We start from the raw sequence: 23094 nt of genomic DNA, 5'->3' as shown, positions 1-23094 counted from the left end.
AGATAGTATCTCGTGGCCTCAAGATAGTATATCGTGGCCTCAAGATAGTCACTCGTGGCCTCAAGATAGTATCTTGTGGCCTCAAGAAAGTAACTCGTGGCCTTAAGATAGTAACTCGTGCCCTCAAGATAGTAAAGTGTCTGACACATGGACCCTTTGTTATTAAACTGGACCCTGTAGTGCAATACTTCACATTCTGTGCAATATTCTCTGTTTTAATATTCAGTGTGCAATATAGTTTGCTGCAGTTCTGCTTCTATTTATTTACTAATACTGTAAATCTTGTAAATCTTGTAAGATGCATATCCATAGTCCTTTATAATTCTTCTTCATATTTTATAGCCTATATTTATACTTTTTAAATGTATATACTTGTTTATTTACCAACTTCTATTATTATTTATATTCCTTTAAATGTCTTGATGTGCACATCAACTGTGACAAAAAAATTGTCCCCCGGGTTGTCAATAGCATCAATAAAGATCAATAAAGTATTCCTGATTCTGATTTTAAGTTAGCCTATAATGGAGTGTGCAGACTGGTTCATTAATTATTGAAGTGTTTCACATTTTGGTAGTTTTGAATGTAAGAAAAGCATGTGTCCATGTAGCCTATGAAAAAACGTCAGCAGAGGGCGTTCTAATGTGGAGCGAATTATGTGACATAATTAAACAAACAAATCCAGCATCTACTTCGCAAAGGAAAACTCGATTCGCAAACAAACTCGATCTGCTTTGCAAAAGGAAAACTTGACTCGCAAACAAACAGAAAGCAATGTGCAAGTACAAAGGTCAGTTTCAGTGAAAATGCAGTGGAGTAACAAATATGTATTGTGTTTTAAAAATAAATTAGCCAATACCGTAAAACTTCAAAAAGTAGCCAAGTCCCGAATAGACGGCCGTCTCTTTTACACGCCTGGTGTGGCGACAGGTTTGGGTAAATAAAGGCCGGTCTCAAATAGAGGCCGGGTCTGTTTTTTTAGTTTCGGTTTCTAAAACCTACGGAGCTCGGGAAGTCACCTGTTGAAAAAAAAAAACAATCCGTGGCGACGGTTTTGAAATCCGTCCGCTCAGTTTATAAACCAAACTCACGAATTCTCAAACTGTTCCCCCGGTTTAACAAATCGTGCTCACGGATTAATAAACCGTACCCACGAGTTCATAATCCGCGCTCTCAGATTTGTAAACTGTGCCTTCAGTTTTTGCAATCTGTACCCACAAATTCATAAACCGTGCCCACGCTTTCAAAATACGTTCCCACGGGTTTGTAAACTGTACTCACGGATTTGTGGCTCGCCCTCATTTAAGTGATTCTCAATTGTAGCGGGTATGGGCTGGAATATAGGCTACGATTTAATATGAATGACGTGCATCAAAATCTTTTGTTTATTTGTGATAATCTTAGCACTTTATTATTATTGTCTAACCTGTATTATGACTGATATTTGACAAATTGCTTTGTTTTCCTTTTTTGTAAGTTTTGGACAAAAGCATCTTCTAAATATGTAGCCTAAAATGTAGTAATAATAATTATAAATAATAATAAGTATTATTATTATTATTATTAATATTATTATTATTTGAATTTATAACTATAAATGAGTTCACTTAAGACAGTAATATGTTTATCATAAAATAATTTATGAATGCTTTATTTTATTAAGCAAAAATTATGCAAAAATGTTGGCCTAATTTATCCAAAACTAAAAGGTTAGGTTATAGCCTATAAAAATAAAGCATTGATAAATTATTTTATGACAAACATATTATTGTATTACTAAGTGAACTTATAGTTATAAACCCAAATAATAATAATAATAATAATGATTATTATTATTATTATTACATTTTAGGCTACATATAAGACACTTTTGTCCAAAACGTACAAAAAATTAACAAAGCAATTCGTCACATATCAGTCATAAAACAGGTTAGACAATAATAATAAAGTGCTAAGATTATCACAAATAAACATAAGATATTGATGCACGTCATTCATATTAAATCGTATATTCCACGCCATACCCGCTACAATTGAGAATCACTTTAAGCATGCAGACGCAGTTAAGACAATTTAATGTATTCCACTTAATACACAATAAAACAATATACAATAAGTTTAGTTAACAACGTGTTCTTCTAAAATGAGGGGGAAGCCACAAATCCGTGAGTACAGTTTACAAACCCGTGGGAACGGATTGCGAAAGCGTGGGCACGGTTTATGAATTTGTGGGTACAGATTGCGAAAACTGAAGGCACGGTTTACAAATCTGAGGGCGCGGATTATGAACTTGTGGGTACGGTTTATTAATCCGTGAGCACGATTTGTTAAACCGAGGGAACAGTTTGAGAATTCGTGAGTACGGTTTATAAACTGAGCGAACGGATTTCAAAACCGTCGTCACGGATTGTTTTGTTTTTTCAACAGATGACTTCCCGGGCTCCGTAAAAACCCGTCAGATCGTCCGCTTTTTGGCGGCCGCCAAAGCAAATGTGTCGCCAAAGCAAAAGCAAAAAAGCCTTTTTTGATCGGTGAGTGATGTTGAAACGAATGACTGCTGCGCTTGACAGGGTGCACGAGCAGAAAGAGCCCCGGCCGCGCGCGCGCACTCTCACGTCTTCAAAAAACACGAGCGCTGTCTTGCTCGCTCTCCCTCGCGCATATAAATCAAAATCAATGGACACGATAGTAAAAGATCGGAAGACCGCAGTTTCACGTGGAGCATTTGGAGATTTTTAGAGATTAGAGACTCTAGGAAGGACATCTCAATGAACAACATCTCAACACTAAATTATAAAGGCCTGTCTCATATAGACGCCTGTCTCAAATACAAGCCGATGCAGTTCGACGATTTGGGCAAATAAAAGCCCGGGCTATTATTTGAAGTTTTACGGTACTTCACAAATAAATACAAATCATCCTACAAATTGCATGTAGCCTTTGAACAAATACCAAATCTAGTGCATACAAATGCATATCTGTCTGGTATGATTGTGTGACACTTGTCTTTTTATGAGATCTCTCGGCTCGATTTTCTCACAAATATGTCCAGGCAGGTTTTCTCAGAAATTCCTCTTCTAAAACAGTAGATGGCGGTAAACTAGGGGATTAATTTAGCGCTAGTCTCCCGGGAGAAGCACCGATTTGAAACCTGCTTTTGACAGAGCTTAGGAAAATGACCGGTGAACAGGTGTGTTTCTGTCTTACTTTATCTATAATTAACCTTTTTAAGGTTTTCTTTTTGCAAAATGTTTATTGCATATCTAGACAGAAATCCACATTAGCACTTAGCACTTCACTCTCACTGGGACAGGGGAATCTATAAGCTGAAAGCTCTACTATCATATGTTGCCTTTTGTAAAAAAATTCTACATCGGACACATGCGAAATGACTAAATTAGTGATTATGTCTACACTGAACGAATCTATTTCTTTCGATCTCCATAAATTAATGAGAACATTTTAATTGAGAGGCGGGTTTCATTTGTCTGTCCAAAATCATAATTTGGGCACTGCATACGTCACAGGAAAGTTAAGAAACAATTGTATATTGTTTGTTTTGTTCATGAATTATTTTATTACATTAACAGTTAAGCTGACTGAATTCCAACTAAATAAATAAATAAGTGGGACCCTACTTTCAATTAAATGAAATGTTCTCATTAATTTATGCAGAACAAAAGAAAAAGACTTGTTCAGTAAATATAACTTTTTTACAAAAATTTAAAAAAGCAACATATGGTGGCAGAGCTGTGAGCTTACAGATCCCCCATTCCTAGAGAGAGTGAATTGCTAAGTGTTAATCTGTCTTAGTGTTAATGTAGCTAATAAACATTTTGCAAAAGAAAACCTCAAAAAGGTTCATTAGAGATAAATTAAGACAGAAACACATCCGTTCACCAGTCATTTTCCTACGCTCTGGTAAAGGCAAGTTCCAAATCAGTGCTTCTCCCGGGAGACTAGCGCTAAATTAATCCCCTAGTTTGGCACCATCTACTGTTTTAGAAGAGGAAGTTGCTCAAATGCATTTGTGAGAAAATCTACCTGGACACGTGTGAGAAAATCTACCTGGACACATTTGTGAGAAAATCGAGCCGAGAGATCTCATAAAAAGCCAAGTATCACACAATCATAACAGACAGATATGCATTTTTATGAACTAGATTTGGTATTTGTTCAAAGGCTACATGTATTTTGTAGGATGGTTTGTATTTATTTGTGAAGTATTATCTTGGCTCATTTATATTTATTTGTACAACACAATACATATTTGTTACTCCACTGCATTTTCACTCAAACTGACCTTTGTACTTGCACATTGCTTTCTGTTTGTTTGCGAGTCAAGTTTTCCTTTGCGAAGCATGGATATTATGGCACATAATTCGCTCCACACTGTAGCCACCGTTCAACCTGAAGAAGGCAGCACTCAGATGTTTTTACACCATATATTGTAGAATTAAAACACTTTATACCCAAATGTCAAAACAGTTACTCAATGAACAGCTCTAATAAGGCCCCATTCTTACAGATAATTTACTAAAAAAAGTTGGTTTAGGGTTTAGTTACCCTTTAAGTTTTCACTTAGTGTTATAATGCACAGCCAGCACAAAACAGACACATAGAATGACAGAACTGACCTAATTATAAGCAGCATCATTTGAAATTAGATGAAATTTGTGATAGTCCAAAGCTGACTCACAAAGCCAATATATTGCTGGCTCTTCATCATAGCTTTGTAGAGTAAAAGCACTGGCCGTACATACATTTTCATTGTAATTAATTTGTAAAAACACAGACTGATTCCTAATTTTTATTTTATAAAAATTTTTAGCCACTTGTTCTTGTTAGGCTTTGTTGTTACCAGAAAAAAAGCTTAACCCGTTAATCTAGAAGCCAGTCAACTTTTAGCATCCAAGAAGCTATTGACATTTTTTTTTAAAAGACAAAACCCGTCATCAGAAGGTGATTTTAGGCAGAATATCTTGTCTTGTAGGCATGTAGTTTGTAACTCACACCCTCATTATCATCTCTGCAGACAGAAGAATCTCTGGAGACAAATGAACTTTTAAAGATAAAGGAATCTCTGAAGACGGAAGAATCTCTGAAGACAGAAGAATCTCTGAAGACAGAGGAATCTCTGAAGACAGAAGAATCTCTGAATATGTCAGAATCTCTGAAGACAGATGAACCACCAAAGACAGAGGAACCTCCAACGACAGAGGAATCTCTGAAGACAGATGAACTTTCAAAGACAGAGGAATCTCTGAAGACAGATGAACTTTCAAATGCAGAGGAATCTCTGAAGACAGAAGATTCTCTGAAGACAGACGAACCTCCAAAGACAGTGCAGAATTCCTTAATGCCAGGTACAACAATATTTTACATAATTTAAGTATACACCCTGATAGCAGACCAACATCGAAATCAACATTGAAACAATAACAAATGAATCAATCTTATGTACAACAGGATCTTAAATATATAGAATAAATCTACTTTATTTCTATGCCGTGAAGTAGGGCTGGGCGATATATCGCATGACATTGTTAGGCGCATCTCATCAGTAAAGCCGGTTCCTTGATTAGTAGTAAATCACCATCACCTGCTTTCAGATGGAGCGGCATTTATTTCACAGCAAAAACTCTTGTGTTAAATTAACACTCAAGAGTGTTAAAGTTAATGAGATAATTAAGTGATTAATTTAGTGATGATTGAGCATTATTGAAGACATATGATGTTAACAAGCAGAATCACTGAAAGAGAAAATATAATTTTTTAAGACACCGTTATGTAGATCAGTGTTTGCTTTAGTTGGGCGCTTGACCCTTAAATTGTTAACTTTAGATTTTGTTTGGCAGTTGTATCTGAGTTATAACTGCCAGATGAACAAAGAGAAAAGTTGATCATATGGCGATGGTTATGTTTTGACATAATCATAATTTGACCTGAATCACTGAACTCATTTAGAATCTGATCTCAGACTAATATGTATATTGTTGATTACAGTATCACTGTGATTCTACAGCAAATGATTTTCAGCATTTTTAATATAATCCAAAATATTTCTTAAAAGTTGTTCTGATCAAAAGACTTTGATAATTACTTTATTTAGACACACTGACATCAATCAGCCTGTGAATGTCAACAATGGTGACAATAATAAAGCATGTTGCAGTGCTTTCTGGGTGTCACCAATCAAAACTCATTCATGGCTCCCATCATGCATTGCGGTATGAATAAATTATGATCTGAATTGTCTTACTAATTTCCTTTCCCTAATTGAATTTTCTGTTTTTCACCATTGTTGAGAGTCATACACTGATTATTGATACAGACATCAATAATAAGTGTATGACTCTCAACAATGGTGAAAAACAGAATATTCAATTAGGGAAAGGAAATTAGTAACACAATGTGCCTAAAATAAATATTTGTTTTATCAGAACAACTTTTAAGAAATCCTTTAGATTATTTCAAAAATTCTGGATCTTATGCTGTTGAATCACAGTGATTCTGTAATCAACAATATACATTTAAGTCAGAAATTAGACTTTAAATGAGTTCAGTGATTCAGGTCAAATTTGGATTATGTCCAATCATAACCAACACCACCTGATCAACTTTTCTCTCTGTTCATCTGGCAGTTATAACTCAGATACAACAGTCAAACAAAATCTAAAGTTAACAGTTTAAGGGTCAAGAGCCCAACTAAAGCAAACACTGATCACCATAACGGTGTCTTACAATTTTTTATTTTCTCCTTCCGTGATTTTGCTTGTTAAAATCAGGTGTCTCCAGTAATGGTAAATCATCACTCAATGAATCACTTAATTAGCTCATTAACTTTAACAATCTTGATTGTTAATTTAACATTCATATTTTAACACTTTAACACTCTTGAGTCTGGAGCCAAATAAACTCCCAGGAGAGTTAATTTAACACTGGAGTTTTGATGTGTTATAATGATTTAATATAAGTAAATTGACTTACAAAACTTTTATTTCCTTTATTTTAAGGCTACTCAAATATAGTGATAAGTTACAATCTACCTTAAATGATTAAGGTATCATTAAAACCTTAAAAAATTTACTTAGCAGAGGCTGTCTTTTGATATTGTACCTTAACCTTTCAAAGAAACGGAATATATATGTACCATTTAATGCTTGGGGAAATATATGTACACAGCAAAAACTCCAGTGTCAAACTCCACAGCAAAGACACCTGATGTTAACAAGCAGAATCACCAAAGGAGAAAATCTATTTTTTAGACACCATTATGGTGATCAGTGTTTGCTTTAGTTGGGCTCTGGACCCTTAAACTGTTAACTTTAGATTTTGTTACTCTGTTGTATTTGAGTTATGACTAACAAAAATATTGCTCCCTAAATAAATAAAACTTACTGGGTGGGGCAGGACTATGGGAGGTTGTTGTTGCCGGCTAGTGACTGTTGACTGGAATCGCACACCAGGTGAGTCATTCTGTACTCACGTTCAAAAGTTCAAGGTGGGAATCCAAAACAGTGATTGTAATAACCATATAGACAATAGTTCACCTAAAAAATTAGGTGACACTATCGCTGGCATTCAGTATACGCGAGTCATCAAAGGTGCATAATCAAGTGCATAGCCTACTAATTCTGCCTTTTGTGTTCCACAAATGAAAGTAAATATTATAAGTTTGTAACAAGGGTGAGCAAATGACAAATCTTTGGTTTTTAGTTGAACCCTAAAATCTTCAGTGGTAATATAGTGCTGTTTTCTCTCTTTCAGATTCACCTGAAAACATAGAGAATTGTGTAACAGGAAACAGCCTCTGTGAGCAGTTGACTGACGGTTTTGAATCAAATGATTCAATAAAGGTGAACTTTCACATAAAATCTTTAGAGGAGTTTTAGTCTTGTTTTATATTAATGCCATTTTCTTCCATTATCTGTGTCACTGTATGTAGACATCACACATGCTGAAGTTCTGTGAAGTCTTGTGCATGTGTATTTTCAGAAAGAAAGCCTTCAGGATTTTAAGTAAAACAAACAAACCTGAAATTATGGTTAAATGTGAGGTATGCAGCTTCTGTGATGCAAGTGGCATCTAGTGGAATTACAAAAACAAAGCATATTGTCTCAACAGTTAAAAGTGAACAGTAAAAGGTCAGCCATTTAAGACATATTTTTGGTAAAAGTACATAAAAGTAAGCAGTTGAGTCGGCTAAGTAATGTTTGATCATAAATAAAATATACAGCTGAAACCTGATGATCAAACATTATTTGATCCGTCACAAACTTGTTTATTTGATTATGTGACCCAATTGAAGGTCTACTTGAAATGAATTTAGACATACACTTCTGTAACAAGGGAAGAGGGAAGGGGAGCACAATAACTTGTTTGGAACTGATCTGAGAGGACAGCTCTTATGTTTTATTGTGCCTGGGAGGCTCAAAGGGCAGTGATAAACCCATGAATGTCATATTAATTGTACTCAATGAACAATAAAATTGGTTTAATAGACTGTATTTTACTTTTTAATCTTACTTCACCTTTAAGTTTAAAATAACTTTTAAAAGTATAGACCCAATCACATGGCCTTTCACATTATCAATACTGAATATGATTGCATGTGAATGAAACAATATTAAATAAATTTATTAATATTATGTTTATTAAACAGAGAGAGAACGTCAGTTCCTGCCGACCGCAGGAAAAGAATGAAAGTGAAGAATTACAGCACCTGTTTCACAGACTTCATCTTCACAGGAACAATAAACTGAGAGCTGCAGATGTTCTTCAGATAACTGAACATTCATTACAGTCCCATGAGTCCTGTGCTGAAGAGGAACTGATTCAGACTTTCCTACAAAAACTACTGATGATGGACTACAAAGCAAGATACATTAATGTTTATAAGGCCAATGAACATGATAAAACACAACAAAGAGACACTGACATAGCTGAAGACATTGGTGATATATTCCAAGCAGTGTCATTGTCTAACAAAGGAACAAGTCAAACTGATCGCATTCACCCGATGGATGTTCAGATGGCTGTGTTTCATTGTGCTGATGGTTTCCTGAAGCAGCTGATGGTCACTAAACTGTCCCAGTGTCAGTATGCTCTGCCTTTGCTTGTTCCTGATCCATTCACACAACAGATTGAGTTTCCTCTCTGGACATTCAGACAAATCAACAAGAGCTGGAAGACGAGAAACACCAACAATGAAACCTCAAGTCAAACCCAGACGGTCTACAAGGCAAAAACTCCAATGGTGTCTTTCTTCAGGTTTGGCTCTGTGTCCTCATCGAAGTCTCATCTGATGAACAGTCTGATCAATGAGAAACACAACACATTCTTCCACAGGAACTGCCCAGGCAGCAGCCGAACCAGAGTCCTGATGGATGGAGTGGTGGAGATCGCCTGGTTCTGTCCCTCTGGATCATATGATGATAAATTCGCTGAATGTGTTGCGTTCTGTAATCTACACGGTGATGCAGGAGACCATGAGAACCAGCTGCAGATCCTCACTGAAATGGCCTCAGTCAATGTTGTTCTTCTACCAGGACTTCAGAAAAAAGACAGAAGTGCAGAAAATATCCAGAACTTGTTCAAAATCACAACGCCACTTATTTGTCTTTTTACAGAGGATGAATCTACTTTAATGAAGATGAAGAAAGGGAAATTTAAGATTGGTCTGAAAGACAGAAATCAGTCAGATGTATCTGATGAACTCGGAAGAGCTATAAATGAGTGTCTCTCAGAATCATCTTCAACTTTCAGACTTGAAGATGTGCCCAAACACTCAGACATCAGAGTAGATGAGGAAGATGATGATAACTGCAGGAGAGGAAGAGAAGCAGCACAGGAGATGATGAGTTTACTGGAGGGTAAAGATCTGACAAAAATCAAAAAATCATTTCTGCCCTGTCAGGGAGAACTGTGGCATCAGTGGAGTCAGAAGAACAAGGAACTACATCGACCTAAAGGAGATAAGATAGAAATGGAAACAGGTGGGAAAAAAACAGAAATGAAGAAAATCCGTGAACAACAGCATGAATGTGACTCAGGTGAGTTTATGACACTATTTAATAAAACAAATTACTCAAAAACTGAACATGAAAAGATGTTTTTTCTGAAATGGCTCAGAATCCTCTTGGATGAACACTCATCTGCTGACCTTTCTGTTCTTCATCACAAGTATGATGAAAAGTGGTCAGCAGTTTTAAAACTGAAAGACAAAAAACCTGAACAATTCAAAGCTGAACAAGCAGAACTTGAGAGAATATCTGAGGATCTTCAAGCTGCAGCCTTTGGTCTGGAGCACATAATGAGGGAGATCAGTCAGATCTATGAATCATGTTCATCTGTGAAGAAGAACAAGAAAGATCTGCAGTTTGACTTCTCTTCTCTCCCGAGTCTTGCAGCAGAGATGATGATCTCTCGATTTCCACTAGAGCTGATGGATGGAGATGCTGCTCATGTTCCTCTGGTCTGGATCTCTGCTGTTATAGATGCACTCATCCAGAAACTGGGAGACCAGAGAGTCTTTGTGCTGTCCGTTTTAGGGATTCAGAGCTCTGGGAAATCCACCATGCTGAATGCCATGTTTGGACTCCAGTTTGCTGTCAGTGCTGGCAGGTGCACCAGAGGAGCTTTCATGCAGCTGGTCAGAGTCTCAGATGAGATGAAAACACAGATGAAATTTGATTATATTCTGGTTGTTGATACTGAGGGTCTTCGTGCTCTAGAACTGGCTGGAAGATCAACAAGACATCATGACAATGAACTGGCCACATTTGTTGTTGGTCTTGGAAATTTGACATTGATCAACATCTTTGGAGAAAACCCATCTGAGATGCAGGACGTTCTTCAGATAGTTGTTCAGGCCTTCCTGAGGATGAAGAAGGTAAATCTGTCTCCCAGGTGTGTGTTTGTGCATCAGAACGTCTCAGACGTCACAGCTGGAGAGAAAAACATGGAGGGAAGAAGACGACTGCAAGAGAAACTGGATGAGATGACAAAACTCGCTGCTAAAGATGAAGTCTGTGATGCAGAATGTTTTAGCGATGTTATTAAATTTGATGTTCAGAATGATGTGAAGTATTTTGCTCAGCTCTGGGAAGGAAGCCCACCCATGGCACCACCAAACCCAAACTACTGCAAAAACATTCAAGAGCTAAAGGAATCTATTAAAACTTATGCATCAAAGTCACATGGATTAATGCTGATAGACTTAAAAGATCGTATAAAAGATCTCTGGGAGGCTTTACTGAATGAACAGTTTGTCTTCAGCTTCAGAAATTCTCTGGAGATTTCAGCCTACAGAAAACTGGAGACCGAATACAGCAAGTGGACCTGGAGTCTTCGCAGTGCCATGATGGAAACTGAGAACAAGCTACACAACCAAATAGAAAATAAAGCAATTCATGAAGTTGAGGAAACTGATCTTCAAGGAGAACTGAAGAAGACAAGAGAAGAAGTAAAAAAATCAATGTCTGAATTCTTTGAGAAAGACAAAGATAAAGAGATACTGATTCAGTGGAAAACATCATTTGAAATCAAAATCAATGAGCTTCAGGAAAACATTGTGAGAGAAACAAAGAGGAAATTAAATGAGGTTCTTCAGCAACGAGACATGAAGAAAAAGATTGATGATCAGAGGACACATCAAGAAAACACTCTCTATGAAAAGAGCAAAGAACTTGCCTTAAAACTAAAAGATAAAGCAAATGATGAAGAAACAGTGAAGAAAGAGTTTGATTTGTTTTGGAAACAGAGTGTAAAGAAGATCATCTCAGACACTCCTCCAATCAAAGACATTGACATAATGAGAGATGTGAGAGAGATCCTCAGTGATGCCTATGGAAGTGTTTCTGTAGATCAAAGGATGGAGAACAGTGATGTTTTATCTGTGCCCAGTTTTTCAGATTATGTAAAAGTTAAAAAATCAAGTGGATTTTTTACATATGCTATGAGATCAGCTGAGAAGTTAATTTGCGGTTCTCTATCTAAAGAGGATGAAGTTCAAATAAAATCATTTGTCACAGACGTTGCTCAGCATACAGACAAAGAGATTCAATCATTTAACATTTCAAAGATGGGCTACAACAAGAGCTGCATTCAACAACTCACTGGTTACATCAAGGCAAGCATAGTACAACATGAGAACGGACCAGTGAGATATGATTTCAAGAATGAATTCTTCAGGGATTTGGTTATTTCCATCTGTAAGAGAGCAAACAAGATGATCACTGACCAACACAAAATGTTCAGGGAAGCCAATGATCCTGTAATATATGTTGAAAGGAAGAGAGAAGAGTACTATAGTATTTTCCAGAAATACTGTCATGGAGCAACCTCAGCGGCCATTTTTGGTGAGATCATCTGTCAGAAACTTAAAGAGCCCATTGAGCAGAGTGTCTACAAGAAGTCTGCCAGAGATTTGGCTGGTGAAATGCGATCAAACTGTGAATCACTGAATGGAAACCGATCAAAACTGGAGAAACACATCCTGAAGACACTGGCAGAAGAGGAGGATTTTGACAAATATATGAACTACATTCATAAACCCAGAGATCACTTCAAGAGTTTCATCAGAGATGAAGTCAGCCGGTACATCACTGATAAGTTCAGTGTCAGTGTTTTACCCAAGATGAAGAATAACATTAAACTACTACAGCAGATCATCATGGAAGCAGCTCATGAATCTACTGAACATGTTCAAGTGAACAGTGGAGATGTTGGTTTGTGGTTGAAGAGTTTCACACAGCAGCTCTCAGATGTGCTGATCTTCTCTGAAAAAGACCTCAGTGGAGTGAAACATGATGATGTTGATGTGAAACTCCTAGAAGATGTGATAAGACAAAAACTTCCTGCTATAATATTGGACATCAGCAGTAGATTCAACATAGACACATTTAGGGAAAAACTGGACCACAAGGAGAGACCAGATGAGCTTCTGAATGATCACCTCTGTCAGTGCTGTTGGGTTCAGTGTCCATTCTGTGCAGCCATCTGCACCAACACCATAGAAAACCATCCTGGAGATCACAGTGTTCCTTTCCATAGAGTGGATGGAATTAATGGAATGCATTACCATCAAACAGTGAATCTCAGTGCTGCTTTTTGCACCACTGAAGTAACAAGTGATAAAAGCTTTCTTGTATCAGATGTGAGTTTTCCATATAAAGAATACAGAAGAGCAGGAGGAGTTTATGCGAAGTGGAGCATCACCCCTGATCACTCTGAACTGCCCTACTGGAAGTGGTTTGTGTGCAGATTCCAGAAAGATCTGGAAAAGTATTATAGAAAAAAATTCCAGGGTCGTGGTGAGATTCCAGCTGAATGGAAAAAGCATGAAAAACAAGATGCTATTCAGAGTTTGTATAAATAATTTGGAGCTTATAAAAAATAAACTAACAGAAACAAAAAAGAAGACATAACCCCCCTTTTAAATCATTTATGTACACTGTAAAAAAAACAAAAAAACAATAAATTATTGTCAGCTATGGCTGCCAATTTGTGCCAAACAAAAACCTTAAAATGAATGTCGAATATCCTAATTTAAATAAAGTGCAAAACACTCTTATGGAAATTTTCATTAAACTTTTTAACAAAAAAACAGTTGTTTTACATGTATTTCCTGAACTGTTACTAACAAACACATGAACTGTAAAATGCGAAGCTTTGGCAGTTAACGACATAGATGAATTAATGTGACTATGTCACTGCATCAGCAACAACACAGTTACAACAGTCAGTTAAATAAAGCGACATGCTGCATAACATCAGTATTTCTCTGCTCATCCTGAACTGAAGCACAGGCTCTACTCTTCAGCACAATGGTGACACACAAAACAGACACAACAGAACATCCCAACAGAACATTAACTCTCAATATCTCAGCATCTTCACCTCTTTGAGAATTTTTTATTATGAGAAATAACAGAGGTTTAGATGTTGATGTTTTATTGAAAATAATAAAGTTTGATGTCACCATTATGGTGATCAGGGCATGATTCAATTGGGGCCTTGATCCTCGTCTTTCTAACTTATGTATTCTCTGGTGGCTTTAACTATGTGTTTCTGATACACATTTGTTATTAAGAAATGCAAGAGAAACTCAGATCAGATGACGGTTTCTTTTTAATAATTGAATAGTCATCATGTATTGGCCTGATTTACTGATACCAGCTGGAGTCTAATATCTAATTAAGTCAATTAATATTAGATTTTAATTTTGCATGCCAATACTGCGGTTGAACATCATGCATGCTGTGATACTCTGATAGATTTTTTTTAATCATTATACAGAAATTATTTTGACAGGATCATATAGACTCACATAGACATAAAGAATCAGTGTATGAATCTCAACAATGGTGACAATAAAAAAATTCAGATAACCTCTGACCGTCAAAACAATCTACAGAAGTCACAAAAAGCTTTGTTGATTGTCAACATTGTTGAGATTCATATGTTGATTTTTGATGTCACTGTGCATTAATTAAACTAAAGTCACAGTTAAAAACATTTTCTTTTAAATGTATTTTTTTATTTCAGAATACCGATTGTAATAATACTGATGCCACAATATCACAAGGGTCATGTGAAAAATCATGTGAAATTATAGTCTCTATATAAATTATATATAAAATTCTATTCTCTATATATATTATATAAACTAAGCTAATATACTCAGAGGTTTGACTCAAAGTCATATCAGTGAATCATGTCATCATGATGATGACTATAAAATCCCCAATAAGTGACCAACAGCATCTGATGAGATTTTCTCCTGCATTTTTTGCCATAACAAACGTGTATCAGAAACACAGTTAAAGCGGAGAAAATATTATGCTAGAAAGTCTAACATAAAGAAAAAAAAAATCTGACATATTTATCATAACGCCATCAACATCTAAACCTCTGTTAATAAAAAAAAACATTTGTATGAAAGAAATAAAGTCAAACTCCCTTTTAATAAGTGAAGATTCTGAGATATTGAGTGATCTTGGTGTTTAGCGTTCTGTTTCTGCAAGTCATTTGAATTAATTCAGGAAATACCTGCAAAATAACAGTGTATTTCTGTAAAACATTTAAGGAACATTAATGTTAAAGTTTTTAGCACTTTATTTATTATATTATATTATTATATTATTATATTATATTATTGATATGTTACTTAACTCATCTCAATGTTTATTAATTAAAAAAACAAAGGGTTTACCAAAAGTGCCATACAAGCATAATAAATTTTTTTTTTTAAACATAAAAAAAACTAAAAACATTAAAACACAACAAGATTATAGAAGCTTAAAAATAACAGCTCTCATTTTGAATAAAACGCCAAGTTATATATAAAAAAGTTTTAAGACTGGATTTAAAGGCTGAAAGTGATTGGGCCTGTCTAACATAGGGGCAAGTTATTCCAGAGCTTCGGGGCCGCACCGCAAAAGCACGTTCACCTCTACTTTTCATCCGTGCTCGAGGAACCACCAAGAGTAGATACTCAGACGATCTCAGTGCTTTTGATGGAGCGTACAGCTGTATTAAATCTGTTATTATTATTATAATTTTTTTTATTTGCTGCCAGTCATTTGAATATTTTATTATTAAATTGTTTTGTAACTGTTGATTTTTAATTTTTTTGATTTTACATAGGCTACATATGTTTGTAATTTAAGAAAACAGAAAAATATATAAAATACAGTAATTTTTCAGTATAGAAATATGAATTACCATAATTTTGCAATAATATCATAACACATAACACAATAACAGCCAAATTGTTACTAAGCACATATACTTTGTAATTTTACAGAGTTTTGAGTGCAATTGAAAAGAAAAGAAAATGACCGTACAGAAATCAGTTATTTTACGTAAAATTAGGATTTTTCCTGATTATATTTTCCAGTATATTTAACTGACTGTTTTTTACAGAACAATCTTAAATATGTATATTGTCTTTTTAAAGATAATTAAACAAAAATAAAACACAAAATCCAGCTTTTCACAGTATTCTCTAATTTGAGTTCAAAATGAATTCCAGTTTTTGCTTTTGCCCCTCTCTGCTCAATCACACTCTTGTTGCCGGCTTTATTCACTCTCTCCCCGCCTACTGAAAGATGAAACAGCTGTTACTATTTATCAGTTGACTCTTTCCTTACAGCTTGTCCCGGAGTTGCATTCTCCCCATTGCTGACTTTGCTGGACCATACCCCCATCCACGACAATATATTTACACACTCAATTATATAATCTTTAAATCTGTCACTTGTTGAAACATTTATTATTTTCTTTATGGTGGAACATATGGACATAGTGCGATATAAAAAGGACAGTGAACTCAGAATTCAGATTTTTTTTTTTTTTTACGTCAGGGTCACGTGAAGCACCACAGTGTGCAGTGTTGGCATCCGAAAATGCATACTTCCCAGCTATTTATTATATGAAAAACAGTGTGATAAGTACCTACTCAAGAGGGTATGCGATTACAGATGCAGCCAGTGTTTTCAGTCCCAAGATATATGTGCGAGTCAGCACAGATGAGTGACCGTTAATTTGTAGGGCTGTGACAAAACAAAATGTAAACAAAATAATGCTGGCTATTTCAAAAAAGGGATGAGCTCTTTGATATGTCCTGTTCTGACTTCCTGTTTCAATCAGAATAAATGTCAAATTAATTGAGTAAAAATGCTTATCTAGCCATTTCACAGGGATTTTAAGAAATTGTAAAATTCTGTAGTAGACTTAAATTGTGCAAGTTTAATCACACTATATAAAACAAAATATGTTTATAACAAAACAGCAAAGCATTTTACTGATTTAGCAAAACTATTAAACCAATGAGCAACTTTTATAAAATACCTTGTTGTCTATATCTATAATAAACATAACATCAACATTACATGGCTCCCTGAAATATTTAATTCTGCTTGGTTAATTTTGCAATCTCTCGGTCTTTCTGAATAACAAACCGCAGTAAGTGCAGCAGTCATCTGGGTATTTTGATTAATAATTTCTGCATGTAACACTGTTCTACCAGTAAGATAATAAAATAAATGTTAACTCAAATGTTTCATGTTCATTTATTTACTTTGCAAGCAGCCTTGTATTTAAGTGTGATAATGCACTCTATACACTTTTACTATGATTTAAGCGTTTCTCAACCCAAGCCGTCAAACCGACGTCATCAGAAAAGGAACGTCATTTCAGACCGGAAGTGATTTTTCAGATTTTGATTAAAGATTACCACGGCAAACTTTTTTTTTTTTTCTGTGTATTAACTTGCACAGATTAATTGTCACAACAAGACTATAATATGCGCAAACAAAGTAAATAGGGTCAATTTTGATTTCAGGTGGACTTTAACTGGGTTAACTTACTCAATTTCATGTGTTAAATATTAATAATATTGATCTGAATTAAGTACATTTGTGGTTCCTGAAACAGTTTAAGGGGGCTTTTCCACTGGGCTCGTTTGCTGCGGTCCGAGCCCGAGCGCGTTTGTTCCCGGCGCCCCCCGCAGCGTTGGTCTGGTTTCACACTCAACTTGATTCTATCGAACACTGGTGCGTTTGCGTGCATCTTACGTCATTGCAAACGTGCACGGCGCATGATAGAAAACACGACGCGGGTCAATATATTGTGTTTTTTATTAATTTGGTGCCATTATTCATAGCTGAGTAAACAACCCAGGTTAACTGTGTGTGTGTGTGTGTGTGTGTGTGTGTGTGTGTGTGTGTGTGTGTTTCGCATAAGCTGTTTTTCCGCTGCTTGCAAATGGATTCTTTTGAGGAGACAGTGGATTTCCATTAATTTGTTGCCCTGATTGCACGCACTATGCGCGAATACACTGCAGACTCACTCTTGCTCGTATCCAGGGTAAATCTTCATCCCTTACGTGTGTTTTATTTAACTAAATACATCATAATCGACTAAAACGCATGCGCAGGATACTTTACTTCCTGAACAAGTGCGCACCCGAGTCCGTGTAGTTTTCACATACACGCGAATCGCAGCACGGTTCGGGAGCAACCGAACTCAGACCACCTCCTCCAGGTAGTCTCGGGTTCGGTACCCCAGTGCGCACCCGGGTCCCATGACAGGGTTCACATTAGCGATTTTTCATGCGAACCGTGCCCCGTTCCGAACTAAACTGCCAGTGTGAAAGCCCCCTAATTCTCAATTCTCAAATATTTTGATAGAAATTTCACAAATATATTAAAGGATAACTCTCACCAAAATGCAACCTAGGGTCTTTTTGTTAATCTACCCAAAACAAACTTTCATATAAATGCATAATTACCACAGAAACTCCACTTTTAAGTTTGACTGTATTTTCGGTTTCGATCAAATTGCCTTTTGAATGGGAGTGCTTGGGGCACGACTATAACATTAAAATTGCTATTTTTAATAAGGTAAAGACAGTAACTAAAAAGAAGGTAACTTTTTAATTTCTTAGGTTCTTTTTTGGTGGGGTCTTATTTAAGACAGTCACCAACCAGGCGCTAGCTCACCAGGGGTCACACAAAACAAATATAAGCAAAAAGTTCCTTACCTTATTTTATGGCGAGCTTGTCACAGTGTCTGGTTGTGTTTCCCTGGGGTTCACTAGAGGTCCTCCTTTTCACGGTGTCATTCACAATTGACTACATTTCCCAGCATTCTGTTCTGCTACTCATCTGTTCATTGCACACAGCTGTTTTCCATCACCTTGTTAGTTCTGTGTGTATATATACCCAGCAGAGTCGGCGCCACAGCAGATCTACTGGAGGGGCATTGGGTCATCGGCGGGGGGGGCACGGGCGTTTGAGAAATATTTTGACGCAGTGGCGACATCATAGTCCAACACAGCAGAAATGCTATAAAAACATTTAATCATAGGTGTAATTTGCGGGTGGGTCATGTCCCCACCACTACATTATGCCATTTTGCCATGGGTCAATATTGTCTCAGCCAGGGGCTTAGCCAAAATTTTATTTTTTGGGGGTCCTGTCTTTAAATGAGGGGGCTATATATATATATATATATAGCCAGAATTTTATATATACAGGCCTATTCTGGTGTGTGCGGTGATGCGGTGGCGACTCGTGTTTGTAAGGGTGGCGCTGCCAATAAAGCACCTAAAAGCTGTCACAAAGAACCGGCAAAAGTAATGATTATGAATATGTAAAATATAGCAAGGAGATATTTTAATTGTTTATTAATAAACAAGTGTTTTCTTTGTCAGTGTCGGCTAAGATGAAGTTGAGGATGCTGACTCGCGATCTTCAGTAGTCACGCCAGAGAGAAATGCACATTTCATACGGATTACAAAAGCAGAGAGCAGTCTGTAGTCTGTTTTCTTTCGTTTTGAATAATTCTGTTTTAAAATAGACATATCTTTAAGGCAAGTAGGTTACCTTATACGCTGAGTTTCGGTTCATTTAGGCTATGAGACGAGCTCCAGTTCACGCGCCAACGCCTCCGTTTCTTATCTATCATCTGCTATTTACTTCTTATTTATTAAATCCAGGCAATTGGTTGATGAAACATTGATTAAAATTAAGATACAATTAATACAAAACGAAATTCAGGTTAAAGAAAGGTTTTGTGCTTTCTGTTTGATGTCTCTGTGAAAGATTTAAAGCATCTTTTAGTGCCGCTTTCAGAGCGCTCACATCCGTAACGGAGAACACGTCTGTAACATTGTTTTTTCCTCATAAATGCGAACACGAAAAATAAAATTAAATAAAATGAATATTTTATGTTCTGTGGAGACTGAGAGCCAACCCTTCTTACTTTGGTTTGCGCAGTGTAATTCACATAATCACTAAAAAATATTTTGCCCCCTAAGTTATTATTATTTTATTTTTTAAGAAATCAGAAATCTGAGCTATAGCCTACTTTTGAAACATCTCACGCCACGGATGTAACAAATACTATTAAACAAATAGTACATATAAATAAAACATCTCCAGTTAACTAGCAGAGCATTCATTTCGTTCGTTTGTTAAATAAGAGGCAGTGTTCTCTTGTGGCTTGTGCGGAGACTCTCTATTTGTTCCGGTGATATCACAAAGTAAAATGAACACAAACCCTGTTTGATATACAACCACTGATAAACATAATCGGTTTTAATGATGAAAAAAAAAACTATACGAGTGGGGATTAGAACCCAGAACCTCTGACACGCTTGGCAAAAGTGCACTGGACCATTGAAATACTGATGACGTAGATGACGGCATATACAGATGTGTACAAAAGCACGCCGGCGCACAGAAAAGTCAGCTTTGCTATGAAGCAAGTCGCTCCAGGCGGGGTGAGGCGTGGCAAACCGACGCAGTGTCTCATTCCCTTTCTCTGGGAACAAGGGTTACATACGTAACTCGAGACGTTCCCTTTCGAGGAAACTCGAACTGTGTCGGTGACAACACTATGGGAACGAGATACCCACTATGCCACAACAAAACCCGCCTGTCCCAGTGTGAAACTGTCTTCAGGCACAATTAGGATGAGAGCACTTGAGCGCCGGGTGTAGACGGAAGGTCCAGACTGTAGAATCTGGCCGGCACCTTAGGGACATAGCCCAAAGTGGGGTGCAGGATGGCCTTGACTCTCCCAGGAGCACACTCCAGGCACTGATGAGATACCGAGAATGCCTGGAGATACCCTCTACCCTCTTAAGAGAGGTGATGGCAAGGAGAAAGGCCATCTTGAGAGTCAGGTTCTTGCCCTCAGCCGACTCCAGGGGTTCGAAGGGGGCCTCAACCAACGCTTCGAGGACCACTGCCAGGTCCCAGGTGGGAACCCTGGTGCGAGTCGCAGGTCTCATCCTCCAGGCTCCTCGAAGGAAACGTACAACCAGCTGATGCCTTCCCAGAGGCCCATCACTCAGAGGAGCATGGAAAGCCGCAATGGCAGTCACATAAACCTTGAGGGTCGACGGGGTAAGCCAAGCAGAGAAGCGGTCTTGGAGAAACTCCAGTACTGAAGCAACCGGGCAGGTTACTGGGTCCAATTCACGCTCTCTGCATCAAATGGAAAATACATTCCACTTCAGACCGTACAATTTCCTCGTGGAGGGAGCTCTGGAAGTAAGTATAGTCTCAACCACTCCCGCTGATAGGCCGGCTTCTAGGTACTGTGCCCCCTCAGGGGCCAGACCCACAGTTTCCACAGCGGGGCTGGATGCGTGAGGGAGAACCACAGTGGACAGTGAGTCGTCTCTCGGACGAACCTCTCGCATATCAACTCCACCGTGACGGGGTGAAGTCTCCATTCCCCAGGACCTGCCTCAACAGTATGTCTGCTCCCTGGTTCTGGTCCCCCCGGACATACATCGCCCTGAGAGATGACAGTCTCCGCTTGGACCACAGGAGGATCTGATGCGCCAGTCTGCACAGAGTACGCTGCTGCCATGAGACCCAACACTCTCTGGAAGTGTTTCACTGTGATGGTGTGGCCTAGTTCACCCTGTTTAGTGTGGTCAATATGGACTCGATACGTGCAGGAGACATTTGTGCCCGCATCGTCGTCGAGTCCCATACTACCCCCAAGAACGTAGTCCGTTGGGCGGGTGTCAACGCGCTCTTTTTCATGTTGAGCCTCAACCCCAAGTGCTGAATATGGCCAAGGACGACATCTCAAAGCGGAACTGCCAAGTCTCGAGACTGGGCCAGGATGAATCAGTTTGTCAATGTAATTCAGCACGCGGATGCCCTGGAGCCTGAGTGGGGCCAGAGCTGCATCCATACACTTTGTGAATGTGCAAGGGGAGAGTGCTAGGCGGAACGGTAGAACCCGAAATTCAGGAACCTCCTGTGAGATGGAAGGATGGAGACGTGAAAGTATGCGTCCTTTAGCTCTATCGTGACAAATCAATCCTCAGATTGGATAGAACTCACGATGATGGGAATAATGAGCATCTTGAACTTGAATCTCCTCAGAAACCAGATCAAGTGCCTTAGATCTAGAATTGGACTCAACCCTCCATCATTCTTGGGAACTATGAACTGGTTGAACTCCAGGGAAACCAGGACAGCATATTACAGCCTCCAATAACACCAGAGCAAAAATCACTCTCACCGGAAACATTATCACTCTCTCCAGCATCTCCACTTCTGTGCTTCTCAGAGAAAATGGAACAACTGGTGCATGCTGGAACTAGACTATCCCACTCTTTTGCTGCGAGCCCCCAGATACCAACCAAAAAACGCCAGGCCCCACAACCACCAAAGCCTACGGGCCCAGCTCGCCCTCCCCCTCCTCCTGTGAGAGCTCTTCGGCCTCTGCCACAGCGCCAGGGCCCACACCCCCCTCCAGCGGCTCGAGGTGAACCAAAAACAACTGATACCAGCTCTCAGTGATATGTGTCGGGTCCCCGCTATGATAACAATAACTTTCTCAAATGTTTACAGAACAAGCGGGAACCCAGTGTGCCTGTATCTTTTTCTATTGCTGTTCGATTACATGATAGAAAGTCTAAGGCCTTCAAAAGCCGTACAGCAAACCCATCTAATCTGGTGCCTATTACACGACATACCAAGATTGCTGTGGGGACAAAAAGTAAGACTGTTAAGTTAGCACTTTTAAACATCCGCTCACTTAAAAATAAATCACTTTTAGTCAACGACTTAATAACCACATACAACCTGGATTTTATGTTGCTAAATGAAACTTGGCTAGAAGAAAGTTGCAGTGCAACAGTCCTCAATGAAACAGCCCCTCCTAACTTTACTTTTATGAGTGTCTGCAGAGCTGTCAGAAGAGGCGGAGGTTTAGCTGCTCTTTATAATGATGTCTATAAATGTAAGCAAATATCATTTGGGAATTACCCGTCTTTCGAATATCTGGGTATTGTGTTAAAAGGTGCTCCACGCATTTTACTTATCATTGTTTACAGACCTCCAAAATACTCTCCAGCTTTTGCTGAGAACTTAACAGAACTGTTATCAACAATTTCCTCAGAGTTTGACTGCTTTGCCATTGCTGGAGATTTTAACATCCACATAGATAATGCAGAAAACAATATGGCAAAAGAAATCAAAACTGTTTTAAAAACTTTTGATCTGACTCAGCATGTACATGGAGCCACACATAATCGTGGACACACTCTAGATT

General features: G+C 37.9%; 2 protein-coding genes across 4 annotated transcripts in view; both read left to right on the top strand.

Annotated features, from left to right (window-relative positions):
• Positions 1–13570, top strand: part of LOC143715374 (interferon-induced very large GTPase 1-like) — a 56200-nt gene extending 42630 nt beyond the window's left edge. For both annotated transcript variants that reach the window (XM_077207105.1, XM_077207106.1), the window contains 3 exons: positions 5036–5366; positions 7771–7859; positions 8666–13570. In XM_077207105.1, coding sequence (XP_077063220.1) covers positions 5162–5366; positions 7771–7859; positions 8666–13381 — 5010 coding nt within the window. In that variant the 5' untranslated portion in view covers positions 5036–5161 and the 3' untranslated portion in view covers positions 13382–13570. The remainder of the gene's footprint in view (positions 1–5035; positions 5367–7770; positions 7860–8665) is intronic.
• LOC143715378 (NACHT, LRR and PYD domains-containing protein 3-like) overlaps positions 1–23094 on the top strand; it is a 124891-nt gene that overhangs the window by 42121 nt on the left and 59676 nt on the right. The gene's annotated exons all lie outside the window — the stretch shown is intronic.

Source organism: Siphateles boraxobius, unplaced genomic scaffold (assembly GCF_051911475.1).
Source record: "Siphateles boraxobius isolate OS27281-9 unplaced genomic scaffold, OSU_SipBor_1 6, whole genome shotgun sequence".
Lineage (NCBI taxonomy): Eukaryota > Metazoa > Chordata > Actinopteri > Cypriniformes > Leuciscidae > Siphateles > Siphateles boraxobius.
The sequence above is the reverse complement of the archived record's forward strand: the minus strand, read 5'-3'. Positions and strand labels throughout refer to the sequence as shown.